Genomic DNA, 27,456 nt, shown 5'->3' with positions numbered 1-27,456 from the left:
CTCTCTCTCTTCAAAATAAATAAAAACTTAAAAAAATAAAAATAAAGTAGGTACGAAGAGGGTATGGAGAATTATTTGAAATGGATAGTCCATAGGTCAAGTAAACAGATTGACACTTGTTACATGTGGGGAGCCCTTTGAGAATTCAGGTGTTTTAAATCCATTGGTTCCCACCTACCACCCCCCCCCCCCGCCCTCCACCACCCAATCCAATCATCTGGAGATATGGTAGCAGAAGACCATCCAGTGACCTCAAATGCCAGAGCCAGCCCAACCCACCTGGACTCTGCCAAGCCTCTCATATTCTGTGTTCTTAAAAGCTCAATATAGCCCCACCCCACCTCCACACAATTGAAATTTAGCCTATGCCTCCACCAATTTATAGATGCTGGTACAGTTGTTTAAGGACATATTAGTCCCTCTTCAGATCTTGAAACCTAGACTATTACTCCAAATGGGATATTTGGCTAAGGCTATTTAAAGTTAAGGCTATTTAAATTGGATAGCCATCATCTTCAAGCGACCAAAATGCGATCGACAACAACATAAACTGTAAAAAGGCTTATCATTGAATTAGCAGTAAGTCTAGAGATAGATGATTCCAGAGTTGGCTGAGTAGCTCAATAAAGTCATCAGTGGCTCAGGTTCTTTCCATCCATCTGCTGTGCCAACTTCACGCATTGGATTTCATTCTCAGCCTTGTTGTAGCATAAGCCTTGAGAGCTGTTGTTATTTTCTCTCTTGTAATGCAAGGATCTGACTTAGGCTTTGGTTGACCAGGCATCTTGAATAAACACTTTACCAGCCATAGGACTAGATAGAGAGATCTTGGTTCATTTCTATAACTGACCATTTGAACCTCTTGTTTCTGTTTTTCCCCCTCTTCCCACTTTAAATTCCCACTCCTGTGTTAAAATTCACCAACAGAGAATGAACCCATGAAACCCTGCCCACAACCCCAATAAAAGGAGAACCCCAGGCATTCTCTCCCTCTCTCTCTGTCTTCCCCTCACAACAACCTCACTGTGCAGCCCTAGGGGTGCTATGTAATTTCCAGGTCTTATAAGTAATAAATCTTTATTTTTTCAAAGTTAAAAAAATAATAAATTGGACAGCCATGGAGGCAGTATTGTTAAAGGTTGACATACCAACTCTGGAATCAGATTTCTTAGACCACGTCAGCTGACATCCCTGCTGTGACAAGGTTGTGGCTGGAGAATGACAATTGGTCTTTACAAGTCCAAGGCAATCTTTGCTAACTCCTTTCCCTTTTTGCACACTGCCTATCCAAGGGGAAGGTCTGCAGAAAAGAAATCTTCCCAGCTGAGAAGGCGATGACTGGAGACACGGTCCTGAAGAACAGTAAATGGGCTGAATGTGGATTGGTTTCAGTCAAAGGCTACCTTTGAGCCACATGCAGAGTTCTCAGTGAAGGCAGACAGGGCTCCAGCCTTCTCAGGAGTACAGAGTCATCATCAGCCACTGAATATATTGGGGAAGCAAATTACGGTCAGTGCAGGCCCACCTATGACATTCAGCTAAGGGTGCTTCATTTCTCTGTCACCAGACCCAGGAGGCTGACACAAGACTTAGGACCTCCTCCCCCTCATTCCTGGGAAGCCACAGAGACAGGACATTAATGGATGGTTTAGCCAGAGGGACCACACCATCTGGTAGTAAGTATAAATCAACCTGAAATATAATCAACCTTGACTTCTCATGGTGCCGGTGAATGATGATAACCAAGATACAGGCTGATTCTGTATTCAGTTCTCAATGCAATTTTCCGCCATGAATTCAACTTGGCATGCTCATGACAGCGGTGTGCAGGTGTGTGGACCAACTGGGTAGCAGAAATCCATTAGAGTCTATTCTACATGTTTACATTTAAGGGCCCATTTGTCTGACAGCTTTATGTGGGTGTGATGAACAGCCCCTCTAACTCACACAGAGAGAACCTTTGGAGAAACCACTCCCCAAGCCAATTACATCAAAATGGTGATACTGATGATGGTGGCGATGAAGATGATAATGTGAAGTTACCAATGGCGTCAGAGAAAACCTGCGTGAAATTCTAACAAGTTGGCTGCCACTCCCTGTAGGCCTCCTTGGATGGCCCTAAGGATCTCTTTCTCATGGAGCCAGTGGTGGTTAGAGCTGAAGAGGGCCTTAGAGACCACCTAGCCCAACTCATTCATTTTACATGTGGGGAAGCTGAGGCCCAGATCTATTCAAGTTGATTTGCCTAGGGTCTCACAGCTAGTTACAGGAGTGCTGTGGGTTCTACCTGGGGCTCAGTCCAGTTCTCTTCCCTTGATGGCACATTGCATTGCTGGGGTCTGCTCAGGCTGTGGACTACTCTGTTTCATGATGTCCTGCTCTCCCAGCTCTGAGTCTGCACTATAGAAGCACTGCTTGGGATCTGGACATGAGCTTGGGGATTTGAGATGGAGATGGACCCAGAAGATTCTAACCATTGTCCCTCTAGCTGAATCTTACCTTCACACTCAGACGTGGCCATGACTGAGGTGAGACACATGCTGAGGGTCCCAATATCTTGGGAAAATATTACATGAAATGGACATTTGAGGTCAAGGAAGAAACCTCAGCTTTTACTAGGACCTTTTTAAGCAGCCCAAATAGAAGATGTGTCTTTACAAAGAAAGGGCAGATGGTTTAATTCCAGATTCCAGTGTCTTTGCAGCAAACCCCACTTGGCACCACATCTGACACATAGCAGGTACACAGTAAATCCATGAGGTTTGAAGGATCGGGCAAGACAATCAGTATCAGGCACAGATTTGTCCTCTCGGTTTATCGCCTCTTTCACTCAACAAACATTCGTGAAGCTCCTATTACATGCAAAGCACACTGTATGAAGTTCAAGAAGAGGACATCCAGACAGATCAGAATCCCTACCTTTATGGGGAAGGCTAAGCCAGCTGTTGAGAAAGATCTGCCTGATCTTTCCAGACATCTTAAGCCAATTTTGTCATTATTTATACTCTAGCCAGGACTGCACACAATGTTCCCTCTAGAGGAGGGAGCCTTTCCTACTCTCCACTCTGCCTCCCTGGCTCCTTCTGATCTTTAAGGTTTCAACTTCGATGTCACCTCCTCCAGAAAGGCCTCTGTGAAATGCCCTATTCAGACCAGCTATCTTATTACTGTCTATGCTGGACTTCATTGCTGGCCTGGGTCTTCACCCCCCTCTGTGTCCGTGCCCTCTGCAAGTGACTTTGATGTTCCTCTCATGACAAGGAGAAGGCTCTTTCCCCAAGTGCTGGAAGTAGGCTTGGCCACATGACTTGCTTTGGACAACAGAATGAGTTGCAAGGCATGATGTACCTGATCTCAGACACCCTGCGTGTTTAAGCTCACTTCCCTGTGCTTCTGCCATTGTCCTGAGACCATGAGACTAGCCTGGCCAGAGCTTCCTCAATGAAGGTACCCCAGAAAAGCCCCCCGTTCACCCACTGATCATGAGCCAGCCAGCTGAGATCCACTGACTTCCAGCCACGTGGCCGGGGAGCTCCATGAGTGTTGCTGTCACTGCTGAAGTTAGGTGGATTTGTCACATGGCATTATTGTAATCATAGTTATTGGGTCCCCTGAGTCAGTCTCCTGGTCCCTGCATAGGTGCCCAGCACAGAGTGAGTGCTTCGTAAAGAGCTGGCAAATAGACAAATAGGTGTAGTCAAGGCAGGGCTACATCCCAAACTCAGTAGAATGAAGGACCCAGAACCCTGGTCCTTCACATGGACATGCCGTGACCACCTCTCTCTAAGATGAGGTGTGTCAACCCCACAGAGAAGGGCTTACCTCTGGCTTCTGGAGGTAGATCCCTTTGCCATCTTGGGTTAAGTTCTGAAAGGCATCTGTGAACATGCACCAGAAAGGAACACAGATGTGTCTGGAGACATTACAAACTGGTTCCTCCATCCATCCCCTCACCTGCAAACCCGGTTTTAGCCTGTGTGCAGCCATGTGTGTACTTTACAAGTGTAAGTGAACTGCCTCAGACCTTTGCCTCTGGGACAGGCAGGGTATACATGAGTTTGGAGCAACATAGCTGGGTTTCTTGGGTGCAGAGCCAGCGTGCCCCATAGCTCCTGGCCTATTGTTTCCGCCCTGGTAGCTGTCTTCTCTCCTGCTTGGACTGGGGGCAGGTGGGCAATCCGTGAGGCACGCAGAGGAAGCACCGGCCCTGCCTCCTTCCCCCCAGCTCACCCTCCATGTACTCTGCACGCAGCATCAAGTGGACGAAGCTGACGAAGTCCATCTGGAGGTTGGGGCCGCCATAGCGGATAAGCATCAGCTGGCAGACGTCATTGCTGAGCATGATTCCTGCATTGAACACAGACTCCCCCCATGTGTGTTGGGGACCTCATATCCCCTCCGCTCCACCTGAGGCCCCTTGATTGAAATTGTCCCTCCCCTTCCAGGACCTGAATCCTGATAACATGGGGATCTTCTTTTATGGGGCTCATTAGTTTAATTATTAGCCAATTTTCTTTGTCTCATCTCAACTCCCCCTTCCTGCCCCCTTCGGCCACCAGCATGAGGATCTTTTTAGCGAGCGGGTTACCGGCCTTCAAGGCAGGAGGCAGTCTATGCAGCCGTGGTCAAGAGCATCCGCTTTTGAGCCCGATCATCCTGGACTCAAACTCCAGACAACTTACCTAACTTGCCTGAGCTCTAACTTCTCCCTCTGTAAAGTAGGGATTATCCCACGGTGTTGAAGATTACATGAGAGAGTGGATGTTCCAACCCCCCCCCCACCCAATGTTAGCTATGACCATAGTGATAGCAATAATAAATCTTTCCGTTATTTGCAGATCCACATCTTTGGGCCTCTGGACTCAGGGAGCAACTGTGCACATTGGAATTACTTCAGAAGCCACGCACCCCTCCCCTCCCCGCTCCGCCCGCAGCATCTGCTCGGCCTGCACCTACCTGCATCCCTCATGGCAGCCTGCAGCTGGGTCCTGTTCAGGTATCCTGAGTGACTGCTGTCATGCTTGTGGAAAACCTCCTGCAAAGAAGCCACACCAAAGGCTCGGGAACCAAGCATTTCTGTGCACCACATGAGAGCCCCCCCCCCCCCCGGCCATGCCCCAGCATCCATGCTGCTATTGGCCATCGTGAGGCTCTGCCAGCAGCACCTGCTGCCAGCACGAGAAGAGGCAGAGGGTCCGGGCTTCTGAGAAAGGGAGCGTTTTTTGCTTTTGTTTTTGTCACGGGGATGGACAGTCTGGGTATAGCAAAATGTACTTGATTGAGGCACGTCATCCTAAACCTTGAAGGGCTTCCAACTTTCTGACTCAGGAAGGTGAGAGGGACAGTTGTGAGTAATAACTGGAAAAATGGGAAGAAGCCACTTGATGCAGGACTTTAAATGCCGTGCTAAGGAGTTCAGACTTTATCGGAAGACCGTGGAGAGTCTCAAACAAAGCAACATGATCAGACGTGCACTTTAGAAATCCAGGAGACTATTGGGGAGCCTGGGTGGCTCAGTCAGTGAAACGTCTGACTTCGGCTCAGGTCATGATCTCACAGTTCGTGGGTTCGAGCCCCGCATCGGGCTCTGGGCTGACAGCTCAGAGCCTGGAGCCTGCTTCGGATTCTGGGTCTCCCTCTCTCTCTGCCCCTCCCCCTGCTTGTGCTCTGTCTCTCAAAAATAAATAAATGTTAAAAAATAAATAAAAAAAAAAAAGAAAAGAAATCCAGGAGACTATTGCAACAGGCTCTCTGAGTTTGGGAGAGAGGGAAGGCTGGCCCACCGGAGGGAGAGCAGAGCAGACTGGGTGAAGAGTGGGGTACACGGGGCTGAAGGGGTAGTGGTGCCGCACCCAGCTTTGCAGAGCTGCTGCCTCTGCCCCTCCCTCAGGGACGTGTTGTGAAGACACGCTCTTACCTGACACAGCATCAGCTGCTTCCACAGGTCCCTGAACTCCTGGATGCTCACGGTACCCGACGCATTAAGCTGATAGAAGGTTAAGGTCAAAGCCGCCAGGGGAGTTGCACCCACACCTCTGAGAGCGGCAGCTGGCCCTCCACACGACGGGGTGCGATTTGTGGACAGCCCTGTCCCGTGTCTGATCTCCCTACTTGGCCTCTGCTGGCTGGTCAGTCCAGCCCACGGCTCCCTCACCCTTGCTAGGAAAGGACAGAATGAGCCAGAACACAGCCACACTGGGAGAAGTCTGATGATGGCGGTGATGATGGTGATGAAAACAGCTACCGTCTAGTGAGACAGGAGAGTTCGACCCAGCCAATTTGATGTGATTTAAATAAAAAACAGTAACTCTTTTTATGTTATTAATTGCTCAAACCAACTTCTGGAAGGGGTCAGTCACAGGGTGGCTCTTTTATTTAGTCATTTTAGAAAAGGTTAAAAGCTTAATGAGTGGCTTTGAGCCATGTCCAAATACCCCTGCCTCAGAGAGACTGGGTCAAAATATCGTCACACACACCTCCATCTGGGTCCTTCGGGTGGCTCTAGGACCGAGTTACACACTTTAATTACGTTACTTCATTTTCACCTCATAGGTGAGGTGGGTACTCACTCCCCTCTAGAGTGGATGATAAAAGGGGGGCTGACGAACTTCCTGCATCTGGTGATGAGGTTGGGACCTCCTGCAATGCCTGCGCACCTGACTCCCATCCCGTGATGTCCATGCTGTCTGCAAAGTTTCTATAAAGACTGCTTTTGTATTCACAACCCTCCCACCATGCATTCACACACCTCTCTGTAGTACAGATAATTAAACCGTGATTAAATGGTTCACGTAGAAAGAGGGTTTGCTAGAAACATCGGAACCAGGAAGGCAGAGTCTGTGGCATGCACTGAACTTACTGAGCTCTGATTTCCTGATGTGTCAAGGCGAGCAGCCACTGCCCTGTCACCAAATGAAAACTTGGAACCCTGAGGCTCTTGTAACAGTTTCTTGTTACTTGGGGGGATTGTTACTAACCACCACCCAGCAGCTGCCTCATCCTCGCTATCAGGAAATAAGATTATTTTTAGCAATAGCTAATAGTGAAAATGTAATCGATGACAGCACTAAACACTTCGCCTGGGTTACCCCATTTGCATTCTCCCACTGATACTACAGAGGAGCTGTAGCATCTCTATGGTGCACACAAGGACCTGGAGGCACAAGGAGGCTACATGATGTGTCCGAGATCACACAAATAGTAAGTGCTTGGGCTGGGATTCAAACCCAAGCAGCCTGGCCCAGAGCGAGGCTCTCCACCAGCAGCATGCGTCCTGCCACAAACCTGAAAAGATACATCCAGTAGGGCCAGGATCCCCTGGCAGGCGTCCAGGCTGAAGAAAGGCTGGGCACTCCCCAGACCTGCAGAGGGACAGAAAGAGTCTGCATGGGGCCCCGCCCTAGGACTGCACAGCCCTTTTCTTAACAGTAAGAGGCAGCACTATCTAGGCCACCTGTAGGTTCTAATGACTGTCATTCATGGGGGGTAGCGGGAAGTAGGAACAAGAGGGCAGGGAAAAAAGAGAAGTCTTAGTGGTGATTCCTACACCCAAAAAGCACCATAAAACCCTGCAGAGAACACCTGATTATAGCCTGGTCTTCTTCCACAGAGGGTCAGATGAATGGAGCCCTGTGTACCTAGGAGAGAGGTACCCTCACAGAGTCACGGGCTCCCAAGTCTGAAAGAGATCTGAGACATTAATTTGTTCAACTTCCACCTAAATGGGAGGTTTCTTTCCTCAGGTGGTTGGTGGATGGTCTGTCAGTTACGGGTGCTCACTTTTTCACATGGTCGGATAGCTCCAGTCAGAAGAAATTTATGTTAATTCCGAAAGAACCGCCTGCAAAATTCAATCCCTAGTCCAAGTTCTGCCTCCAGAAGAGCATGAACAGACATCCATCTGCTCTTCGATGTTTCTCCTGCATTCTAAACATGGCTTCTAAACCCTCTCCACCTTCTTCTAGACCCTATGCTTTGCCACCTTCTCTCTAAAATGCAGAACCAAGACGGGAACGTACTCCTTCAGCTACAGTTTGATGAGAAGAGAACAATGGGGCTATGACTTCCCAAATTTTCAAGCTGCACTTCCCAAAAATTATGTTCCAAAGATGATGTTCTGCAGAGAAAGTGTTTTGAGTTCAAATACATTTGAAATATTTTGTATCTATAGACCCTTTTTCTCCATTCACCATGCATCTTAGCATATAATAGGTACTGAGGAGCCAACATGGAAATTTTGTTTTTGTTTAATGCAGAATTTCCCAAGCACAACTGACCACAGAATCTAACCCCTTTTATTTCATGGAACACTTCCTAAAACTTCTTAGTCTCTAATCTTTCTTGCAACACAATTTCAAAAACACAAATCTAAATGTTTTCATTAAATATAGCCTGAATTCAGATGAGCTGATTTAGCAGCAACTTGAAACTGTTAGCTTGTGTTAAGCTCCAGGTCAATGAAATTAACCAGATATCTTTCACATAAACCTCCACAAAAATGAGATCTCTTCTGTTAGGAACTTATGCAATTAATTTTTTAAAAAATAATGAAATGGCAGTTTTTCATTATCAACCTGACTCTGTTTCATCTTTTTGGTTTTGGGCACAGTCTGTTGTGAGCATTTTCAATTCTGCTATCTGTTATGTTAATGATTCCTCCCAGCTTTGTGCCATCTGCAGATCTGAAAAGCCTATCTCCCATGTCTTCTTCTGAGTCATTGATAAAAGCTGGGGAGATGAAGGGCACCAAGGGTAGAAACCAGAGACCCTCTTCTATACTTAGAGACTCTCATCTATAACATAGAATTACCCCTCCGGTTTTATATTTATATAACTCTTGGGAATGGAACACATCTCATGTTGCTACTTTCCAACCCACATGTCATAATTTATCATCAGATAGTTTACCAAGTATTTTGCCCAAATCCACAGTTCTCTGATCTGCCAATCCAGAAATTCTCTCAAAGGACTACAAGAAAGCAATTTGCCCATACACTCTTTGGAACACCATTTTGCATGCTTGTGATCAAGTAATCTAAAAAATTATAAATGTGCACAAGCTATCTCTTCTAGATAATTTCCCTAGATTTTTCCCCCCAAGATGTGGGGGAGCTCTTATAGTCTATAATTTCTAGTATCTCTCGTTCTGGCTCTTTTATGATACCTGAATTTGGCTTTGAGGAACCATCTGGAAATTATTCCAAGCCCTGAGCTATACAACACCCTGGACTACAATTTGTTTGGACTTGAAGTCTTGGTTTCACATAAAGGAGAAGTAATAACATATCTTAGGTGGCAAATACCCTTTAATTGTTTGGTTTACTTTTTTCATTTTGAAGTCCTTCTTCCTCCCCAGAGAAATCATGTTCTTCTCTCTTAAAATATACATATAAACATTTTTCCATGGACTTTAAGCTTTCCTAATAATTTTTCTCAAGCGTCATATGAAGGCATCCACACTAGCCATTTGCAGCCCCCTAAGGGAATGTGCTCCCCTCCTTCGATTTTTATAGGTTGGTCAATTTAAATACGAGTTCATTAGAACGTTCCCTGGTCAGCTCGTCAATACTTAAGATTTATGTACCAGCTTGGGTATGGTATTCCACACAGAATTTATATGCCAAGAAGTACTCGGATATTCTACTCAAATTCTCAAGCTAGCAACACTTCAGAAATATTTATTTTCACAGCCATGTATCTCTACACACCCCAACTAAGCAAGAAAACCTCCAAAACCAAAACACTATTTTCCAAGCTACATAAACTTCTCTACTGCTTTCTCAGACCACATGATCCCCTGATGTAAGACACAGCTGTCTGGGGAACCATTGTGCAGCAATTCATGTGCTCCACAGGGGAAAGAGAACAGACCCAGGGTTCAGCAACGTTGTGTCCCCGGAGTCCTACAGGATGACTCTGAAATACTCACTTGACCAGGTCATGTGGTTCAGGACCTTCTGCAGCTGCACTGCATTTATTTCTGGACACTGAAGGGGAAGCAGAGTGGCAGGAGGAAACCATCATTACCGAAGGCTCATTAGATGCAGAGCGGCTGCCACAAAAGAGGGCTGGGAGTCCACTCCCACATCAGCTCAGTATGGTACACATGCCATTTCTGGGTGGAATAAGTGATGCTGGGGGTCAAGTCCCGAGGACCCCAGCAGGGCAGGGCTCTTAAGAAGCAGACTAATAATGGTGATTTTCAAATTGGGTTTTATCAAGATGCTTCAAAAGTTCAGCAAGCTATTTGGTTTGAATTTGATTTTATTTTTTAATGTTTTATTTTTGAGAGACAGAGAGACAGAACATGAGCAGGGGAGGGGCAGAGAGAGAGGGAGATACCAGAATCCGAAGCAGGCTCTGAGCTGTCAGCACAGAGCCCAATGTGGGGCTCGAACTCACGAACCATGAGATCATGACCTGGTCCAAAGTCGGAAGTCAGATGCTTAACCGACTGAGCCAGCCAGGTGCCAGTGAATTTTATTCTTAATAAGGCATCTTCAGCCAAGGCTCCAAATTTTAATTTCAGAGTTTCTCAGAAGCAATCCTTTACATTAACATTTAACTTTAAAAAATATAAATGAAATACAAGCAACATACAGTTGAGCTTATGAAATAGATACATACTCACAATATACCTTTTTTTTAATCTGTTTTTTACATATTGGGGTTCTTGGTGAGATTCCATTAGATAAAAGGACTGCAACAGAAAATGTTTGGAAACCTCTGGTATGGAGGAAAACCTTTATAACAACTTATGTAAGAGTCTGACTATCCTCTCTGACTACACTATGCAAAATTCCAGGGGTGAATATAAGAGAACATAGGTGCAGGCACATAGTGAATTAAATCCAGTGTTATGAACACAAGGAGCTCATGGTCTTCTAGTTTTAATGACCTCACTAAGGTGTCAGACCCCATATTTCTAGAGTATTTCTTGCCATATTCCTCAATGGATTTAGTGCCCTAAAGGTTAGGGACAGAGGGGCCTCCAGAGCCTTGCACAAATACCACTGGCCTCCTGATCTGGGTCAACCCAAGGAAAGAACTCAAGGGAACCAGGTATGTAGCCCCAGGCCCTCCTCTTCCCTAATGCCCTCTTACCAGCCCTATCCCCTCTCTAGGTGACCACCCAAAGGATCTTTCTCCTTGGGCTCTCCCAGACTGCTAGGGCTTGTCATGACCATGCTCTGAGCCACTACCGACACTGACCCTTGGCTCTACTATAGTCCATTTTCTCAGGGATTAAAGATTAAAGCTGTTTCTCCTACAACTGATCAATGTTGCTTCCAAGAAGAGATATGCATTTTACAGGAGCCTTCTGGAGACAGTCCACTTTCCCCCAGTTGTCTAAAAACTTGAGGACTTAAATAGAAAGTGGCAGTCTGGCAAAGAGCAGCCTTACATCGTGCTTCATACACAGGGTCAGTATACAGTCCCCAGCTTTGCCCACTGCTCGCCACCACACCTGGTCAACTTACCTTTTCAAAGAGTTTAGTGAAGAATTCATCCTGCCCTTCATTTTTGTCTACTATTTCCTATAGGAACAGACACACAAAAGACTTAGTCGTTCACCTGGATACGTGGACGCTCATGGGCGCACTAACGTCTCATGACCCCCAGGCCCCAGAAATGCCTAAGTTTGACCTTGTGCACTGTCTTAAGTTTTCTACCACCATGTTCACACATTCTTTGTTTCTCCAATTCTCACTGCCTTTGGGGAAGTAGCAAACAGTGAAATGGGCAAAAGAAACATCAGGTAGAAAGAAGCAAAAGCAAGTAAATGTATCACCCATGTACCTGGGGCTCTGGACCCTCAATGACAAGGATGTGACCAGAAGGATGTGACCAGGACAGCTCCTCTGGCGCAAAAACAGCAGAACCTGGGGGTGCCTGGGTGGCTCAGTCGGGTCTGACTCTTGATTTCAGCTCAGGTCATGCTCTCATGGTTCATGAGGTTGAGCCCACATTGAACTCTGCGCTGACAGCACAGGGCCTGCTGGGGATTCTCTCTCTCTTCCTCTCTCTCTGCCCTTCCCCCACTCATGCTCTCTTTCTACCTCCAAATAAATAAATAAATAAATAAATAAATAAATAAATAAATAAATAAAATTTTTAAAATTATAGAAAAACAGCAGAACCTGGGTGCCCTCAGGGCACAACAGGTAATGAACTATGGGTGCCATGGAGTAGGGTCTGCAGGATCTGCCGACTTTCCCCCACAGCCTGAATGTGAGGGGAGAAGCCCACCATCTTGGCTTTGGAAACAGTCCTGCATGTAAAATCCCACTTGCCTACGTACCTTAGAGAAGACAGCACTAGAATTGCGTCCAATTTCACTGAGGGAAAACAGAAGGCAGAATTACTTCTTGGGATCATCTGGGGAGCACTTTGGCCAACATTCTCCCTCCCCTGGGAACATATCTTCCAAGTTCCTTAGCCGTGTGCCATGTGGGCCTTGCCCAGCTCTCGTGCCTTATTCTCACATCTCCTGCTTGAAGTCGACAGAGCAGCCATGTGGCCCAACACACTGCTTGTCCCTCCCAACATGCCTGGCACTGTTCCTCATCTCCCCACCTTTGCTCACACCAAGCCCCTTTCGTTGTCTCCACCCACATCGAACTACTCCTACTCATACGTATGACTCGGCACCGACAGGCAGTGAGGCTTGAGGTCAAGTCAGACTACCCAGGGCCAAACCATGGAGAAAAAAAGAAAGGGAACTGGATTCTAAGCATTGAAGGGCTGTCGTGTCAAAACAATCATAAGCAGAAGAATAAGTTGGGCTGGAATGTGTTTGTATATTGATTCGCCTACACACACTTATGGCATCTGAGCCTGCTCATTGATGGCGGCCTCTCCTCATCTGCCCAATCCCCTCTATGCATCTCCTAGAAACTAACACCTCCCTGAAGTCAGCCCTGTCTCACCCCAGGACCATGGAAGTTTGGCTCAGATGCTCTTCCTTGGTGTTCTCCTAACACCCTGTGCAGATAAATGCTGGCACTGGATGCAGGATAGCATAAATAACTACTCATATGTCCCATCCCTTCCAGGCCCTGAGCTTCCAGAGGGCAAGGGCCAAGCCTGTTGTAGCTCTTTCTCTTGAATGCCTAGCAGACTGTTCATTTGTTAGAAGGAGAGCGGGGAGGAAGAGGAGAAGGATGCTCTCCATGCAGGGAGCTCCCTGCTCTCCCTACCCCTCTTCTGTGTTGGCCACAGACCCCGTCCTCTGCCATTTCCACCTCACCTTCTGTATCTCCCCTAGCCCCAAAAGGCCCCCACCTCCAGGGAAGTCCCATGTCCTTACTGAAAGATGTGCTTCCTGGAGAATACTCTCAGGACAAACTCTGCTTCCTGGCCAGCCTTGGATGTGCAGGGCACAACGAGGTATGTCCCTGGCTCCAGCTGCAGTTCCTGACTCACTTCTTTCTCTGTGAGAAATGCTTCAGGCCATCTTATGGGGGCATTTTTCCAGAAAAACTCAGAGGGCAGTCTCCTCTGGTCACCATAGTGCTGTGGGTGGAGGACGGAAGAGTCCCAGTTAAGGTGATCCCCAGGGTGTGTAGCCTGGCCTGGGACCCTTGGCCAGGAGACAGGATAAGGTGGTCTCTGATTAGCCAAACCCTACTGCTCCAGGGGAGGGGTGAAGGGGTGAGGAGCAGAGATGAAAGAATAGACCATGACAGGAATGGATACCGTTGCTGGAACCCTGTGCGAGGCTGAGTAGACATGTCAATTCACTTGACTTTATGTTAAAAACAACATCATATACAAATGATGTGAGAAACGTCACCAGGCCTGTACTTTCCATTTACGTTTAAGGGTGTGAGGCTCAGACAAGTCAGGTCATATACCCAAGGTCACCTAGCTAGTAAGAGTCTCGGCCACGGTTGGAACTCAGGGCAGCTGAGCCTCCAATGTCCATGTCCTTTACACTTCCCGTGGCAGTCCCCATGTATGCAATACAACTTCAAGGTTAATTATGACATGATTATGGTCACCCATACAGGTGGACCGCCAAACATCTCCCCGCCTACATTATAACAGCTACATACGGATAAATTGGACATTCTACATCATCTCAGTGGAGGGGAAAGAGAGTAGGACAAAAGTTCAGAGGACCTGAATCAGGGCTCCGGCTCTGACATTGCCTGGACACATGTGGGTTTTTTGTTGTTGTTGTTGTTTTATCTCATACTCTCTTTCTCTTATTCTCTCTCTCACCCTCATTCTGTCTCTCTCTCTGTCCTTTCTTCCTCCTTTATTTCTCTATCTTTCCCTATCTTTCTCTCTTGCTGCCTCTCCCCTTTGTTCTCACTCAGGGTTGTGGAGGGAGACAAGGACCATAAGCAGGATCCTCACTCTAGTTTATATACAGATAACAAAGACATGACCTACCCACATAAAAACATATTTCACAGATTCTACTCAAGGCCACAGAAATAAAATAAATCTCCTGATGATTCATGCTTTCTTTATCAGATGATGAGAACTAGGGAATCATCCTATTGCCATCTTTGCCTTGGCCTCTAGGAATCTCAGAACTAAATTTTATATTCAGCCATATTAGCTGTCCTAGGTTTAGGGCTCCTGGTAGAATCAACTGCTTACTTTATCCATGTATGACTTTTTTCGTGCCTTTAAAATTTTTTTAAACTTTATTTATTTTGTGAGAGAGAGAGTGGGGGGAAGGACAGAGAGAGAGGGAGAGAGAGAATCCCACACAGGCTCCACACTATCAGCACAGAGCCCGATGCAGGGCTTGAACTCACAAACCACGAGATCACGACCTGAACCAAAATCAAGAGTCGGATGCTTAACCGACTAAGCTACCCAGGCGCCCCTTGTCTTTTAAATTTTGAACTGGCTTATAGTTTTGTTCTGTCTATAATTTAATTGTAGGTTGACCCATATATATATATATCCGATATATATATATATATATATATATATCCCATATATATATATATATCTCCCATATATATATCTCCCATATATATATCCCATATATATATATATCCCATATATATATATATATCCCATATATATATATATATATCCCATATATATATATATATCCCATATATATATATATCCCATATATATATATATCCCATATACATATATATCCCATATATATATATATCTCCCATATATATATCTCCCATATATATATATCCCATATATATATCTCCCATATATATATATCCCATATATATATCTCCCATATATATATATCCCATATATATATCCCATATATATATATATATCCCATATATATATATATATATATATATATCCATATATATATATATGGGGAGAGAGAGAGAGAGAGAGAGAGAGAGAGATGCATGATATAAATAACTATTTTTAAAATTTTATAGGCAACTTTGGGAGCCTTCATGTTCCCACAGGAGGGAAAAAACCAAAACTGACCCAAGATACCTAATGCAAAAATGGTTTCTGTTAAAAAAAAAATCAGTTTAATTCAGTTTAATCAGTTTAATGTCAAATAATTAAGTTTTCCACTCCTGTTTCTTTGGGAAACAAAACAATAGCTCCCACCCTTTTGGAGGCTGGGATACCTCAAACCTTAATTGATCCTTCTAGGCTGCCACTGCAGGTAAGGGACAGAGTGGTTCTTGCCCTCTGCCTGGATTTCTGTCCCACTTTCCTGAGCCTTTGCCCCTTGTCTCCAAGGAGATGGGCTGCATGGTCTCCCAATGTCCCATATGTTATAGATCTGTTTTATTATGAGCTTCAAAACTCAGGCAAGGATGTGATTACCATTCTCCCTATGCTGTGACAGCCTCTAGCTATTTCTGTAGGGATTTAATAAATTCTAAAATTTATTGGTTCTGCACCAGGCTCGGAGACCTCCCTATAGATGCAGAAGGATTTCTCAGGGTCCTTGGCAAGCACTCATTTCTTCTACACACACGGGCAGCCAGCATTTTTGCCAGACATCCTCATAGCTCCTTATGTAAGGCTGCTACGGTCAAGCTGAACCTCACGGGTGACATCACTCCAAACCAGGGCCAGCTGGTCAAGTGTGGAACTCACCTTGCTCAACTGAAACACACAAAAAAAGAGAGACCTCATTAGGCACGAATCCAACTCTTGCACAAGCCCTAAGTGACGGAGGCTGATGTATAGGGAGGCTCTAGCCAGAGGCCCCCTTCCCTCCCTTAAGACTTGCTGTTCTAGTCAGGGACATTTTAATCCATCATCAAGAATTCTGGAAAAGGGTGAGGGAAGGCAACCTTGGCTCCTTGGGAGAGGAAAAGAACACCAGCCACCAGTACTGATTATAGAAACTGCGTGCCGGGCACCACAATAAAGCCCTGGTGCGTGATGTTCTTTTACTCTACCCTTTGCATAAATATCATCGTCCTCACTTTACAGAGGAAGCTGACGCTCAGGGGCAAGGAGGTGACTTGTTCCAGATGACATATTCCTAAGGGATGGAGCCAAAGCCTGCACCCAGGTCTGTTTGTAGACAGAGGCAGATGGGGAGGAAGTCGGGAAATGCAAGAAAGGATGACCAGTGGTGGGAGACGCCCCACGAGGCCACATGCCCCCGAGGCCCACCTACCCTAAAGAGGTAGAAACCAATGGCCAGGTGAGGCTTCCAGTTGCGGTGCCTGTGCCTGGGCTTCTGCAGCAGGGACACCAGCACGCTGCAGGGCATAGGGAACCTCCTGCCCTCCTGAAGGCTCCAGACAGACAGCAGGAACTGCGGGTTCTTCCAGAATGTGTCTGCAGCAGAACACAGAGAGGTGGGTCAGGCCTCCCCACACCCCTAGCATCTGGCTCCCACAGACCCAGGGCGCCTCCCCTGGGCTTGCCACCCAGAGGTCCATGTGGACAGAGTCGGGTTCTCAGCCTCCCCTCTATCCACCCTCCCACTCCACCTCCTCACCCCGTGTTCTGCCATAGACACGCAGACCGGAGCATTCTCGCTGCTGTAACCCCTTCACCCAGCACACTCACTGCCCGATGAAGTGACTGCATTCATGAACGGAGGAGAACATGTCCATAACCTCAGGGAGGTTTGCATTTTAACACGGACCAAGCCTTAGCTGAAGGGCAGCTTGAGCGTTGGGGCGGACCTCTCTGGCAGGAGGGGGAAGCCAGAGCGAAGGGTGCCTGGCTGGCTGAGGCCATACCCCATGGGTCTTTCCTTCCAAAGAGATGGCTCAGCACCTCCCTTGTGGAGAAAGGGACACAGTCACCAAACCTCTCCACTTGGAGAGTTCAGACACGTTTGCCCCCTGTAACCGGTGAGCTAGGAATCCTTGATGTTATGTCACTACCAAAACCGTAGGCAAGGAGGGGCCGATACAGATGATAAAGTTACCATTTCACTCCTGCCTTTAAAGGGTGGTTATTTCGGGGCACCTGGGTGGCTCAGTCGGTTAAGTGTCCGACTTCGGCTCGGGTCATGATCTCACAGTTCGTGAGTTCGAGCCCTGCGTCAGGCTCTGTGTTGACAGCCTGGAGCCTGCTTCAGATTCTGTATCTCCCTCTCTCTCTGTTCCTCCCTCGCTCACTCTCTCTCTCTCTCTTAAAAACAAATAAAGATTTAGAAAGAAAGAAGGAAAGAGAAAGAAAGAAAGAAAGAAAGAAAGAAAGAAAGAAAGAAAGAAAGAGAGAGAGAGAGAAAGAAAGGAAGGAAGGAAGGAAGGAAGGAAGGAAGGAAGGAAGAAAGAAAGAAGAAGAAAGAAAGAAAGAAAGAAAGAAAGAAGAAAGAAAGAAAGGGTGGTTATTTCAGCATGGAAATGACCTTGTCCTAAAATCAAAGATTTAAGCCACCCTTTTACTGTGGCATGTGTGCCGAGGAGGACACAGCCCAGGGCCAGAGCACACAGCTCGGTCAGTGAAGTCCCTCCACGCCTCAGCCAGATGGCCCGTGCAGGGTGAGGGCCTCACCACCATCCCCAGCAGCTCTGCCCGCATCCCCACCCTTGCTGGCCAAGCTGCCACATTAGCCCCAAGGGCCCAGGCTCCTGTGCGCGTGCTTACCTCGGGGTGACTTCATCGGGCCACCGGCCGTGATCCCCTTTTCCCATCTTCCTTCCCGCATGGTGTATGTCCACTTCTGGCCTACATCCTGACTCAGCAGGCCCGGGGTCAGTTTGCAGATGACCAGAAGCATGAAATGTGTTTTAAAGTCCTTCAGTGTCATCCTGTGGAGAGGAAGAGGGAATAGCATGACGTCTCCTCATCAGGACCAGAGTGGGGGCTGGAACCAAGCTGCCCCACCAGCCCCAGCCCCACACCACACCCTGCTGAGCTGGCCTTGGACACAGGAGAGCACAGCTGGCTAGATCAGCGTGAGGGTGCATGGGGGGTGATGGACCACCCTCCTGCCCCTTACCCGTGGCTGCAAGCAGCCTCCCACAATGGGTGCCTGGCGGCAATGTTCCTGTTTCACGGATTGCGGTGATAAAGCTGAACTGAGGCGCTCATAACTAGCCAATTAAGATACAAATGTTTGATAATATTTGCACAAGTCGGTTCTCAATTATAAATTGATAAAATTCTTAGCCCCTACTTGCCAACTTTGTGGCTCAAAGCGTGCTAGCCGAACTGGCTGATGCTCAGTTTACTTATCTGTAAAGTGGAAATAATAGTATTTTCAGGGTTTTGCAGTTCAGTGATGACTTCCAAAGAGAGAGGGGTCGCAGCGGTCTAGAACGGGTGCAGAATGGGAGAAGGGGGCCCGTGGGAACAAGGGTGAAGTTAAGAGTAAGGGCAAAAAGCGAAGGGCAAAGGGAACAAATGGGGCTCATGTCAGACACCCAGAAACCATATTAGCTCAGGGTGTCTTGGTGGCTTTTCATAAAAAAGGGGTGAGTGGCTTTGGGACGGGTGGGAGTCATGTCATGGCGCTCTGGGGGGTGCAAGTGAGATGGCTCAGAGTTTATAATCTCATCTTCCTTTCAGGCCAGGAAAGGCAAAACCTCAGGATTGAGTGCATTGAGACAGAGCGCAAGTCAGAGAGAAGGAGGTGGCCAGCCAGCCCTCTGCTCTGCTTTGAGGGTCCACTGAGCCCCACACCAGCGGTCACAGGTCTCTCTGTAGAGACTGTGACCGTTTGCAGGGGCTGTTTGCCCGCTAGACTGCGGGCCCCTAGTGGGTCTTCTTGATCTCTACACAAGAGGTGCCTGGCATACACATGGCACCCGATAAATAGGCTGGGTACCCAAATGTAAGCTAGAGTGTTTGTCCCGAGTCCCCGAGTCAGATACCAGAATTCTCCATCATTGCTTTTCCTCAGGAGCAGAATCTTCTCCTTGGGGCTCAGTAGCTCCCACATACCCGAGCTGAAAATAGAAAAGGGATGTTTCCGGGGGGGATGAAAGGGTTGCAGAGGATGTGGCAGAGATGCTTTAGTAAATCCTCTGCCATGTCATTATTTACCTCATCTTAATGCTGCTTTGCAGACAACCACACCTCACGTCCTGCTTTATAAAAGTAACACGTAACCTTAACTCATCCCTCACTGTGCCCCAAGCTCTGGGCCAGGCTCTCGACATACTTTCTCTCATATAAGGTTGACAACAATTTTTATTGCCGTTCTACACATTCGGAAACAGAGGTTAAAAGAGATTAATTCACTTTCCAGAAGTCACAAAGTTATGAAATGTCTGAGAGTATTTGAGCCTACATTGGTACTCTGTATTTTCAAAGCCCATGGTTCTGAACTTCCATTGGTGACTGTGAAGGAGTTAAGGCTTCCCTGCGTCAATTCCCCACCATAAACAACTAAAAATGGGAAAAAACATTGAAACAAACAAAACAAACAAACAAAAAAACCTGTTCTCAGATGTTAGACTGCAGGCAGCATAGGGTTCTGACCCCGAGAGAAGGAGAACAATGTCACCTAGACCAGTTTCACCTAGACTCCGCCCAAAACTAAATACCTGGAGGGTGACACAGGGAATCACATTCCGATAATAGCGATAATAGCGGAAAGCCCAGAGGTCATGACCGGTCACCAGAAGGTTGAGGCCACTCCAGATCGTCTACCTCTGACTCAGCAGGCTCAAGAGCACACCGAACCAGGAAAAGAACACTGGGTTAGACTCCAAACACCTTGCTCGAGTCATGCTGAGAGACCTCGAGGAATTCCTTCGCTAACGCATCAACATCTTCATCCGTAAGATGGGGATAAAACGCCCTACCTTACAAGAGCATTGGTCAGAGGACTAGAGGTAATGAAAATTCAAAGTGCTTGATGGAAATATGCAAATAGGGGAGACCTCCGCACATGTGAAGTAAGTGCAATTTTTACTTCCAAATAAATACAAAAATAAACATGGGCAGGGAGAAAAAAAAATATTCAAAGCCGCTTAGCACAGGGCTGGCAAGCTCTCAATAAACATTAGTTCAATCATTATAATGAATGAGAACACAATCTATATATCATTAAGCATCTCATGAATGTGAGAGCTTGACCTTCACAATCTGAAAGCTCCCCTGTCAGGCTGGAGCCCAAGAGAACACTTGTGAATTTGTGTGCAGGCAGCCAGCTCCTTTGCCGGCTTGCCCCGCCCCCTCCTGGCCCCTGGCAGCCGGTGTCAGGCGCTCACCTGTCACTCCAGTCCCCTTTCCATTCCACTTTGCCCCAGGGGTTCCGCAGCTTGACTAGATATTCTGGTCCGTGTCTGCAGGTCACCTGTGCAAAAGGAGTCGCAATTTAGGTGGCTGGGCTGAGTGCCAGATGCAAATGTTGCAGATATCTGGGTGGGACTTGTGCCTGACAGATGAGACCTTGAAAGGGAAGATTAAAGGCACTGAGGGTTAAGAGAAGAGAAGAAGGCTCTGCTGCTTCTTAGCTGCTGAGACCTATGGCAAGTTCCTTAACCTCTGTGTTCCCTCATCTGTAAAGTAAAGCTAATTGTCACATCTCGCTGCAATGGGTTGAATGGCGGCCTCCAAAAGTCCGGTCTACCCGAAATCTGTCAGGGTGATCCTATTTAGAAAAAGGCTCTTTGCAGATGTAATTAAATTAAGGATCTCGAGATAAAATCACCCTGGATGAGGGTGGATCCTAAATCTAGTGACAAGGGAAGGGAAGGAGAGGGGGAAAGACACAGAGGAGAAGGCCATGTGAAGATGGGGGAAAAGATTGGGTTCTGCATTCCAAGCTAAGGAAGCCGGGAGCCACCATCAGCTGGAAGAGGTGAGAAAAAATCTGCCCCCCAGAGCCTTCAGAGGCTCTCATGACCCCTTGATTTTCAGACTGCCGGCTTCAGAACTGGGAAAGAATACATTTCTGTTGTCTGAAGCCACAGGATTTGTGGTGATTCCTTATGGCAGCCCCACTTGGCTAATATGCCCACACCCAGGGTTGTTGTAAGAATTGAGTTAACATTTGTAAAGCAGTTAGGACACTAGTTAGAGCAGAGTAAGTGCTAAATTTTGTTACATATGTTAAATAAACATGAAACAAAACATAGGCATAAACATGTAACTGCTATACTGAAAAGCTGCAAAAATAATACAGTTTCTTTATTGACCTCACCCTGCCCTTCCGTACTGTTAACAGTTTGCATAAGCAGGGTGTAATTATCAACTAAAGAAACGGAACATCAATGAAATGTCAAGTCGACTACATCTCATTTGTTTAAATGGATTTTTTTTAATGTTTATCATTTATTTTTGAGACAGAGAGAGACAGAGCGTGAGTGGGGGAGGGGCAGAGAGAGAGGGAGACACAGAATCTGACACAGGCTTCAGGCTCTGAGCTGTCAGCACAGAGCCCGACGCGGGGCTCGAACCCACGAACCGTGAGATCATGACCTGAGCCTAAGTCGGCTGCTTAACTGACTGAGCCACCCAGGCACCCCTGTTTAAATGGATTTTAACAGGTAAAAATACATGGTTCAAAACAAAAATTATATGAAAAGTGCTGTATTAAGTAGTCTCTTGCCTACTTAGACCTCTCCATTTCCAGCCATGCTTCCTTCCAAACACTTTGAATGCTTCTGTATTCAAATATGAATATATATTATTATTGCCTTTTTAAAAAAAATTAATGTTTATTTTTGAGAGAGAGACAGAGCATGAGTGGGGGAGGGGAAGAGAAAGACAGAGACCCAAAGTCCAAAGCCTGAGGAGAGGCTCAAACTCATGAACCACATGATCATGACCTGAGCTGAAGTCAGCCACTTAACCAACTGAGCCACCCAGGCGCCCCTACTGCCCTTTCTTTCTTAAAGAAAAAGTAGCATACGATATAAATTCTCCTGTCCCTCACTTTTTCTACTCAACAGCTTTCTGGAGATTTTCTGAGGCACTGCATGAAGCACTTCTCATTCTTCTGCAACAGCACACTGACATAAAAATCTAAGTTTTGTTAAAGGACTATGAAAATAAGTGAAAAGCTCTTGGCACGCACACACACACACACACACACACATACACACACACACACATATGACTGGTGCAGATCTGGGAGGAGGAAGAAGTCAGGTTGCAGTGGAGTTCAAGAAATTTAAAACAGTTTAAGGGAATCAGGGACTTGGGGACATCAGGCCCTCCAGGGGACATCAGAGGGTGTTTAAGACTGAACCGGTGGATTTCTTACCTGCATGCTTTTCCGTGTGGCCTCCTCCACCAGGAGTGCCCTCACCAGCCACCCTTCAGGGGCCAGCTCAATGTCACCTCCTCTACGAAGTCTTTTCTGACTTCCCCCAACCCAATCAGGAGAATGTCTTCTCTCCTCCCTCTGAACCTTGAAATCCTTTTGTCTATTCTATCGGCCCCCCAACTTTCGACTTTGCTTCCTTACCATTCTTGCATATGATGTGTCTCCATACCTGACTATAAGCTCTGTGTAGGCAGGGACCCTGTCTAATTCATCTTTCCCTCAGTGGGGGAAGAAAGATGAATAGCAATGAAAAGAACCTGAGAGATTGACGAAAAGGAACTTCTGAGAAAGAAGTAAGAATTTGGGTGGGAAGCCCCAGATATGAAGGTCATCAGTGGCAGCCCAGAGTGAAGGGGTCTCAAGGAAGGGTTGGAGTCCAGCAGGGCTGGATGGCTGATCAGCTGGGCTGCCACAGGGCAAGAGGGACCGGGATGGTGCCCCACAGGTGGTAAAGGCCAGACCCACCCCATCACTCCAGAACACAGATGCACAGGTGCAGGGCACCCACCACCTGCTTTAGCAGGCCTGGAAAACCCATCAGACAATTTGCCTCTCTAGACTGGGCACAAATAATAACACTCACCAGAGCCTTGGTGAGAAGCCTTGGGAGAGAAGGAGAGGGGCCTGAAGAGAAAGAAAGGGGCTGGTTCCACCCACCTTTCTGATTCCTGTGAGGGTATAGGCATGGCCACCCACCAGCCCGTTCTCCAGCACCCTCTCTTTCTGTGGAGGCAAGAGAACTCCTGTCAGCCCACTGCTAACGGTTTATGTGGGGGTCATAGGGACCTGTGTGGTCAAAGCAAGGGCTTAAGGGGAGGGCTGGGAGAGACCCACGCTGTATCCTCACAGTGGTCAAAGCTCTTCGGCACCCACAGTCTCATTAGAGCCTCTAAATCAGGGTGCCATTCTGCAGCAAGCCCCATCCCATTGTACACAGGACAAACTCAGATTCAGAGCTGCTAAACCATCATGTGGGGTGGCATGGCAGTTGCTCCTGGAGGCAGGGCTGAACCCAGAACTCCCTACTCTAGTTAGAAGTTCTTGGTTGTTACTAAATCAGGCAGTAAAGACCAGTTGTGCTAGTAAAGCATCTTGCCCCTGGGTGATACTTAGTCACTGTCAGCACCCTTGTCTGCATGCCGTCTGCATACTACTGTGGCCTTGCCCACCCCGAGGGTTCTGCATGGCCGCTCTGGTTTGAACATCAGGACTCTAGGTGTAGGAGCTGGGTGGGAGTGTCAGGGCCCACACTGAGGTGAGGACAGAAGTTGGTGGATGAAGGGGATGGGAACAGGAGAGGACATTCTGCCAGCACACAACCCACTCGCACCCCTGAGTGTGTCTGGCAGCCAATGAGGGTTCTGCTGTAGGTGGCCCAGGTGAGGATGTCCCAGAGGTTGCCAGGGGCCTCTGCCGGCTTGATGGTCATTGTCACCCCTCCAGTGAAGTCCACAAGTGCTTCAGACACCTGTCCACGCTGCAAGTCTTCATAGGAGCCAGACAGCCTGCCCGGGGAAGGAGTAAACATGGGAGGAGAGGGGAAGGGGCATTTGTATTGTAGCCTAGGATGATCCAAGTGAGTCTAGTGAACCCCCTGTTTGGTTCTTCTCTGGGCATACACCTGTTACTCCTTCCTTCCATCCCCGGGGCAAAGGAAAATCTACACTCTGACTTCCTGTCCTTGTTAAATAACTCCATCCATTAGGGAAAAGACAAAATTCCTGACTGCTTGTTCAGATGGGGAAAAGTCTACATAAGGGATTCTGGATACATCACTTCTATATTCAAGGAGCCATGCCTCAGTGGCTCTTGTACCTCCTTCCTCTTGCACTCTCCCAGCATTGATGAGTTAGAAACAGAAAGAGAGAGTGGGGAAGGGAGGGGAGGGAAGGGAAGGGAAGGGAAAACATTTCTGGTGGTTGTCTTACTTAGCATAGGCCTTTTCCAGAAGAGCTCCCCAGAACACGTTTTTGTAAGTGGAAGAGACAAAGACCAGCTGGCCAGCTGTATTCACAGGAAGTCGGTCATCTATCACCACAGGAACCCACTTCCCAAAGTGCCAGAACTGGAAGGAGAAAGTGTCCACTGGTGAGTAAAGATTGCCATGGAAGGCAGTCAGCTCAGGAGGCAAAGACATGACTCTTCCAAGAACCTTCTTTCCTATGGCTTCCTCTGGGCTGGGGCACCAGGAGGATACTCACCCAGAACTGGAAAATGCCGGCATAGTTCTCAGTGAAATTCTGATTCAGGGGAACGACACGGCTCAGGATGTCCTGATGCAAAGTCAGAGCTTGCAAAGCAGCCAGGAACCAGCAGTCACCTAGGCCAGAGAGTACAGCGTCTGCATGGATGTACCACACATTCAGGCACATTCTACAAGTGTCTGCATGAATCTATTGAGGACTTATCACATGTAAGAAATGCCTAGTCCCAATTGCTATCCTCTCTGGACTTGTAGCCTAGTTTCACAGAAGGGAAAGATCCACTCAGAGGAAGACAGTTAGTGAGGAGGAGGTGGAGAGGGGCATTGGCTGGAATCTCAACTTGACACCAAGAATCGAGTCAGATTCCTGGACCAGCTTTTGGCTTTCTGAATGCCACATCCTCAGGAACTTGGACCCAAACACAACCAAACTTTTCTAAAGTCCTACCTCTGTAAGTGATTTAAGTTCTCCTGAGAAAGCCTCAGCTCTCTCTGGACTCCATTTTTCTGTCTGTGAAATGGGTATCACTACATTTCCCTTCCCCAGTGGCCAAGGTTTTTTTTTTTTTTTTTTTTTTTTTTTTTTTTTTTTTTTTTTTTTTTTTCTATTCCCCTAAAAGGAAAGTTGGGATGAGAATGGGTTTACTTGGACTCTATCTGGGGTATCTAGTGACTGGTGTGCTGAAAAGGACTCATTAAGGGGACTAGAGTAGAGAGAGCACATTCTCCCAAGACAAAACTTACACCTGTCAACTGGTAATGAGGGTTATTGTTAGGCAAGTTTGGGCATTCCCATACATCCTCAGAGGACCAGCTGTTATCATTTTCCCAGCAAGGCCACAGCACTTCAAGGTGGAGTTCAGGGTGGCCATTTTCCCCCATTGGGATCTCTCACTTCTCCTCTTCCACACCCTCACTCTGGGCTGGGCCAGGCTCGCAGGTGCCAGGCCTATGTCTCCAGGGGCTGTGCAGACTTACCTACCACTCCCTGGCACAGGTCCAGCCTTTTGGTGTCAGCAGAATAGAACTGGGGATTGCTGTGCAGCTCCTGCAGTGACAGACAGAATCATCCTTCTGACCAAGAAGAAGTTCCTGGAGCTACAGCGACTGTAGTTTCCCATACCCCAGGATTGGACTTGTGGGGACATAGATATAGGATACATGTGAAAGCAGGGCTGGCCCAGACAATCTGGCATATGGATTCAGCCCACCGTACTTCTCACTCCTTCTTGCAGCCCACGTAAGCCGGAGTCCTGGAGAACTCTGTGTGGGCACTGAGGTACAGGACTGGTACCCACAATGCCTTTTCTTAGAGCTTCTGTTTAAAATGGAAGTATGTCTTTTGGAAGGTGTTCTTATGTTTTCCTAGAGATCTTCACATTCTCCTCATTGTCGTCCTACGTCTTCCCAACCCACCCCCCAAAATAATGGTTTCTTTGCCTTTCTATGCTGAGACATGGGGCAAGGTGGTGGTGGGAGGTGGGGAGGGGTGGTCTGTGCTTCATGGGAAGCACCGAACCCCTGGGGTTCTGCACTGGCACAGCTCTCCTGAGGTCAGGTGTATGACAGAATCTATGTCAGCAGTTTCCAAACTTTCTGGGAAAAGTAGAATCTTGGCTGCTCTCTAGATTGGGAAGCCCACTTGGGAATCTTATGCACAGAAGGGACTTGGTCTGGAGCTGCAGACTTTGATGAGAAGTCGGGATGGGCACAGAAGAGTAGAGAATTTGTAGCACACACTGACTTTACTTTGTTATAGATGTGACTGGGAAATTGTTTGTGTAAATCAAGTTTGGCGGGGGCCAGACTGTCTTTGAACACATTAAGTCGCCTTTTAAAGGAACCATCAGAACACTTTATAAAGTGAAGAACATTGTTGTAAAGTGATTAATAGCTTCTTAATTTACGTGTTCCATGGGCCTGACTTTGGGGTTGGGAGTGAAGATATGTGAAAATGTGTCTCTTTGCAGATGGCCTCAGCAGAGACTCAGGGCGTCCTACCATCTTAGATGAGGTCAGACAGTACTTTGGCCACAGCTGCCCAGTGTATTTCTGGGGAGGAGCTGAGGGAGAGGCACACCTCAGACCCCTCTCAGCATCACCCCTGGTTTTCTCCATCTGGAAAATAGGAATGTGGGCACTCCCCCATTCCCCTCACATGGAAATCAATGACAGTGAGTAAGATGCTGCATCTGGAACACTCCACCATTCTTTGGTCTGGGTTGACTTGGGGTGTGTGTGTGTGTGTGTGTGTGTGTGTGTGTGTGTGTGTTGAGGGGATGCTTCCCCACAACTCCCCCCTTACCGGAGGCCTCCTCCACTGCAGGCCGGGCGGCAGCTTCCGCAATAGGGGCCCGCTGCCCACAGAGCACAGGCTGGCCGGGAAGCTGTCATCTTCAAAGAGGCGGCCTTCCATCAGGCACTTTTCCCTCAGGGCCTTGTAGTCCTGCTTGGGGAGCTGCGAGGAGCCCCCCAGTGAGTTCTTCTGCCCCATCTTCCATCTGCCTCGGAAAGACAGACACAGAGACATGGCAAGTGTGGATACGGACCCCCGGGGTCTTCTGGGATGGTCTCTGTTGCTCCTGGAATG

General features: G+C 47.4%; 1 protein-coding gene across 1 annotated transcript; it reads right to left on the bottom strand.

Annotated features, from left to right (window-relative positions):
- Positions 1–1,455: 1,455 nt before the first annotated feature.
- Positions 1,456–27,396, bottom strand: CAPN14 (calpain 14). Its single transcript, XM_030311358.2, has 21 exons — positions 27,172–27,396; positions 25,845–25,914; positions 24,865–24,983; positions 24,592–24,728; positions 23,994–24,168; positions 23,321–23,386; positions 20,601–20,686; positions 19,257–19,331; positions 18,028–18,191; positions 16,598–16,761; positions 16,066–16,074; positions 13,310–13,515; positions 12,302–12,338; positions 11,481–11,537; positions 9,929–9,986; positions 7,297–7,361; positions 5,918–5,986; positions 4,957–5,035; positions 4,231–4,347; positions 3,823–3,878; positions 1,456–1,482 (listed from the first exon to the last, which is right to left on the bottom strand). The coding sequence occupies exons 1-21, from the start codon at positions 27,394–27,396 to the stop codon at positions 1,456–1,458; spliced, it is 2,061 nt and encodes a 686-aa protein (XP_030167218.1).
- Between the last annotated feature and the right edge of the window lie 60 nt (positions 27,397–27,456).

This window comes from Lynx canadensis, chromosome A3 (genome assembly GCF_007474595.2).
Source record: "Lynx canadensis isolate LIC74 chromosome A3, mLynCan4.pri.v2, whole genome shotgun sequence".
In the NCBI taxonomy this organism is placed as follows: domain Eukaryota; kingdom Metazoa; phylum Chordata; class Mammalia; order Carnivora; family Felidae; genus Lynx; species Lynx canadensis.
The sequence above is the reverse complement of the archived record's forward strand: the minus strand, read 5'-3'. Positions and strand labels throughout refer to the sequence as shown.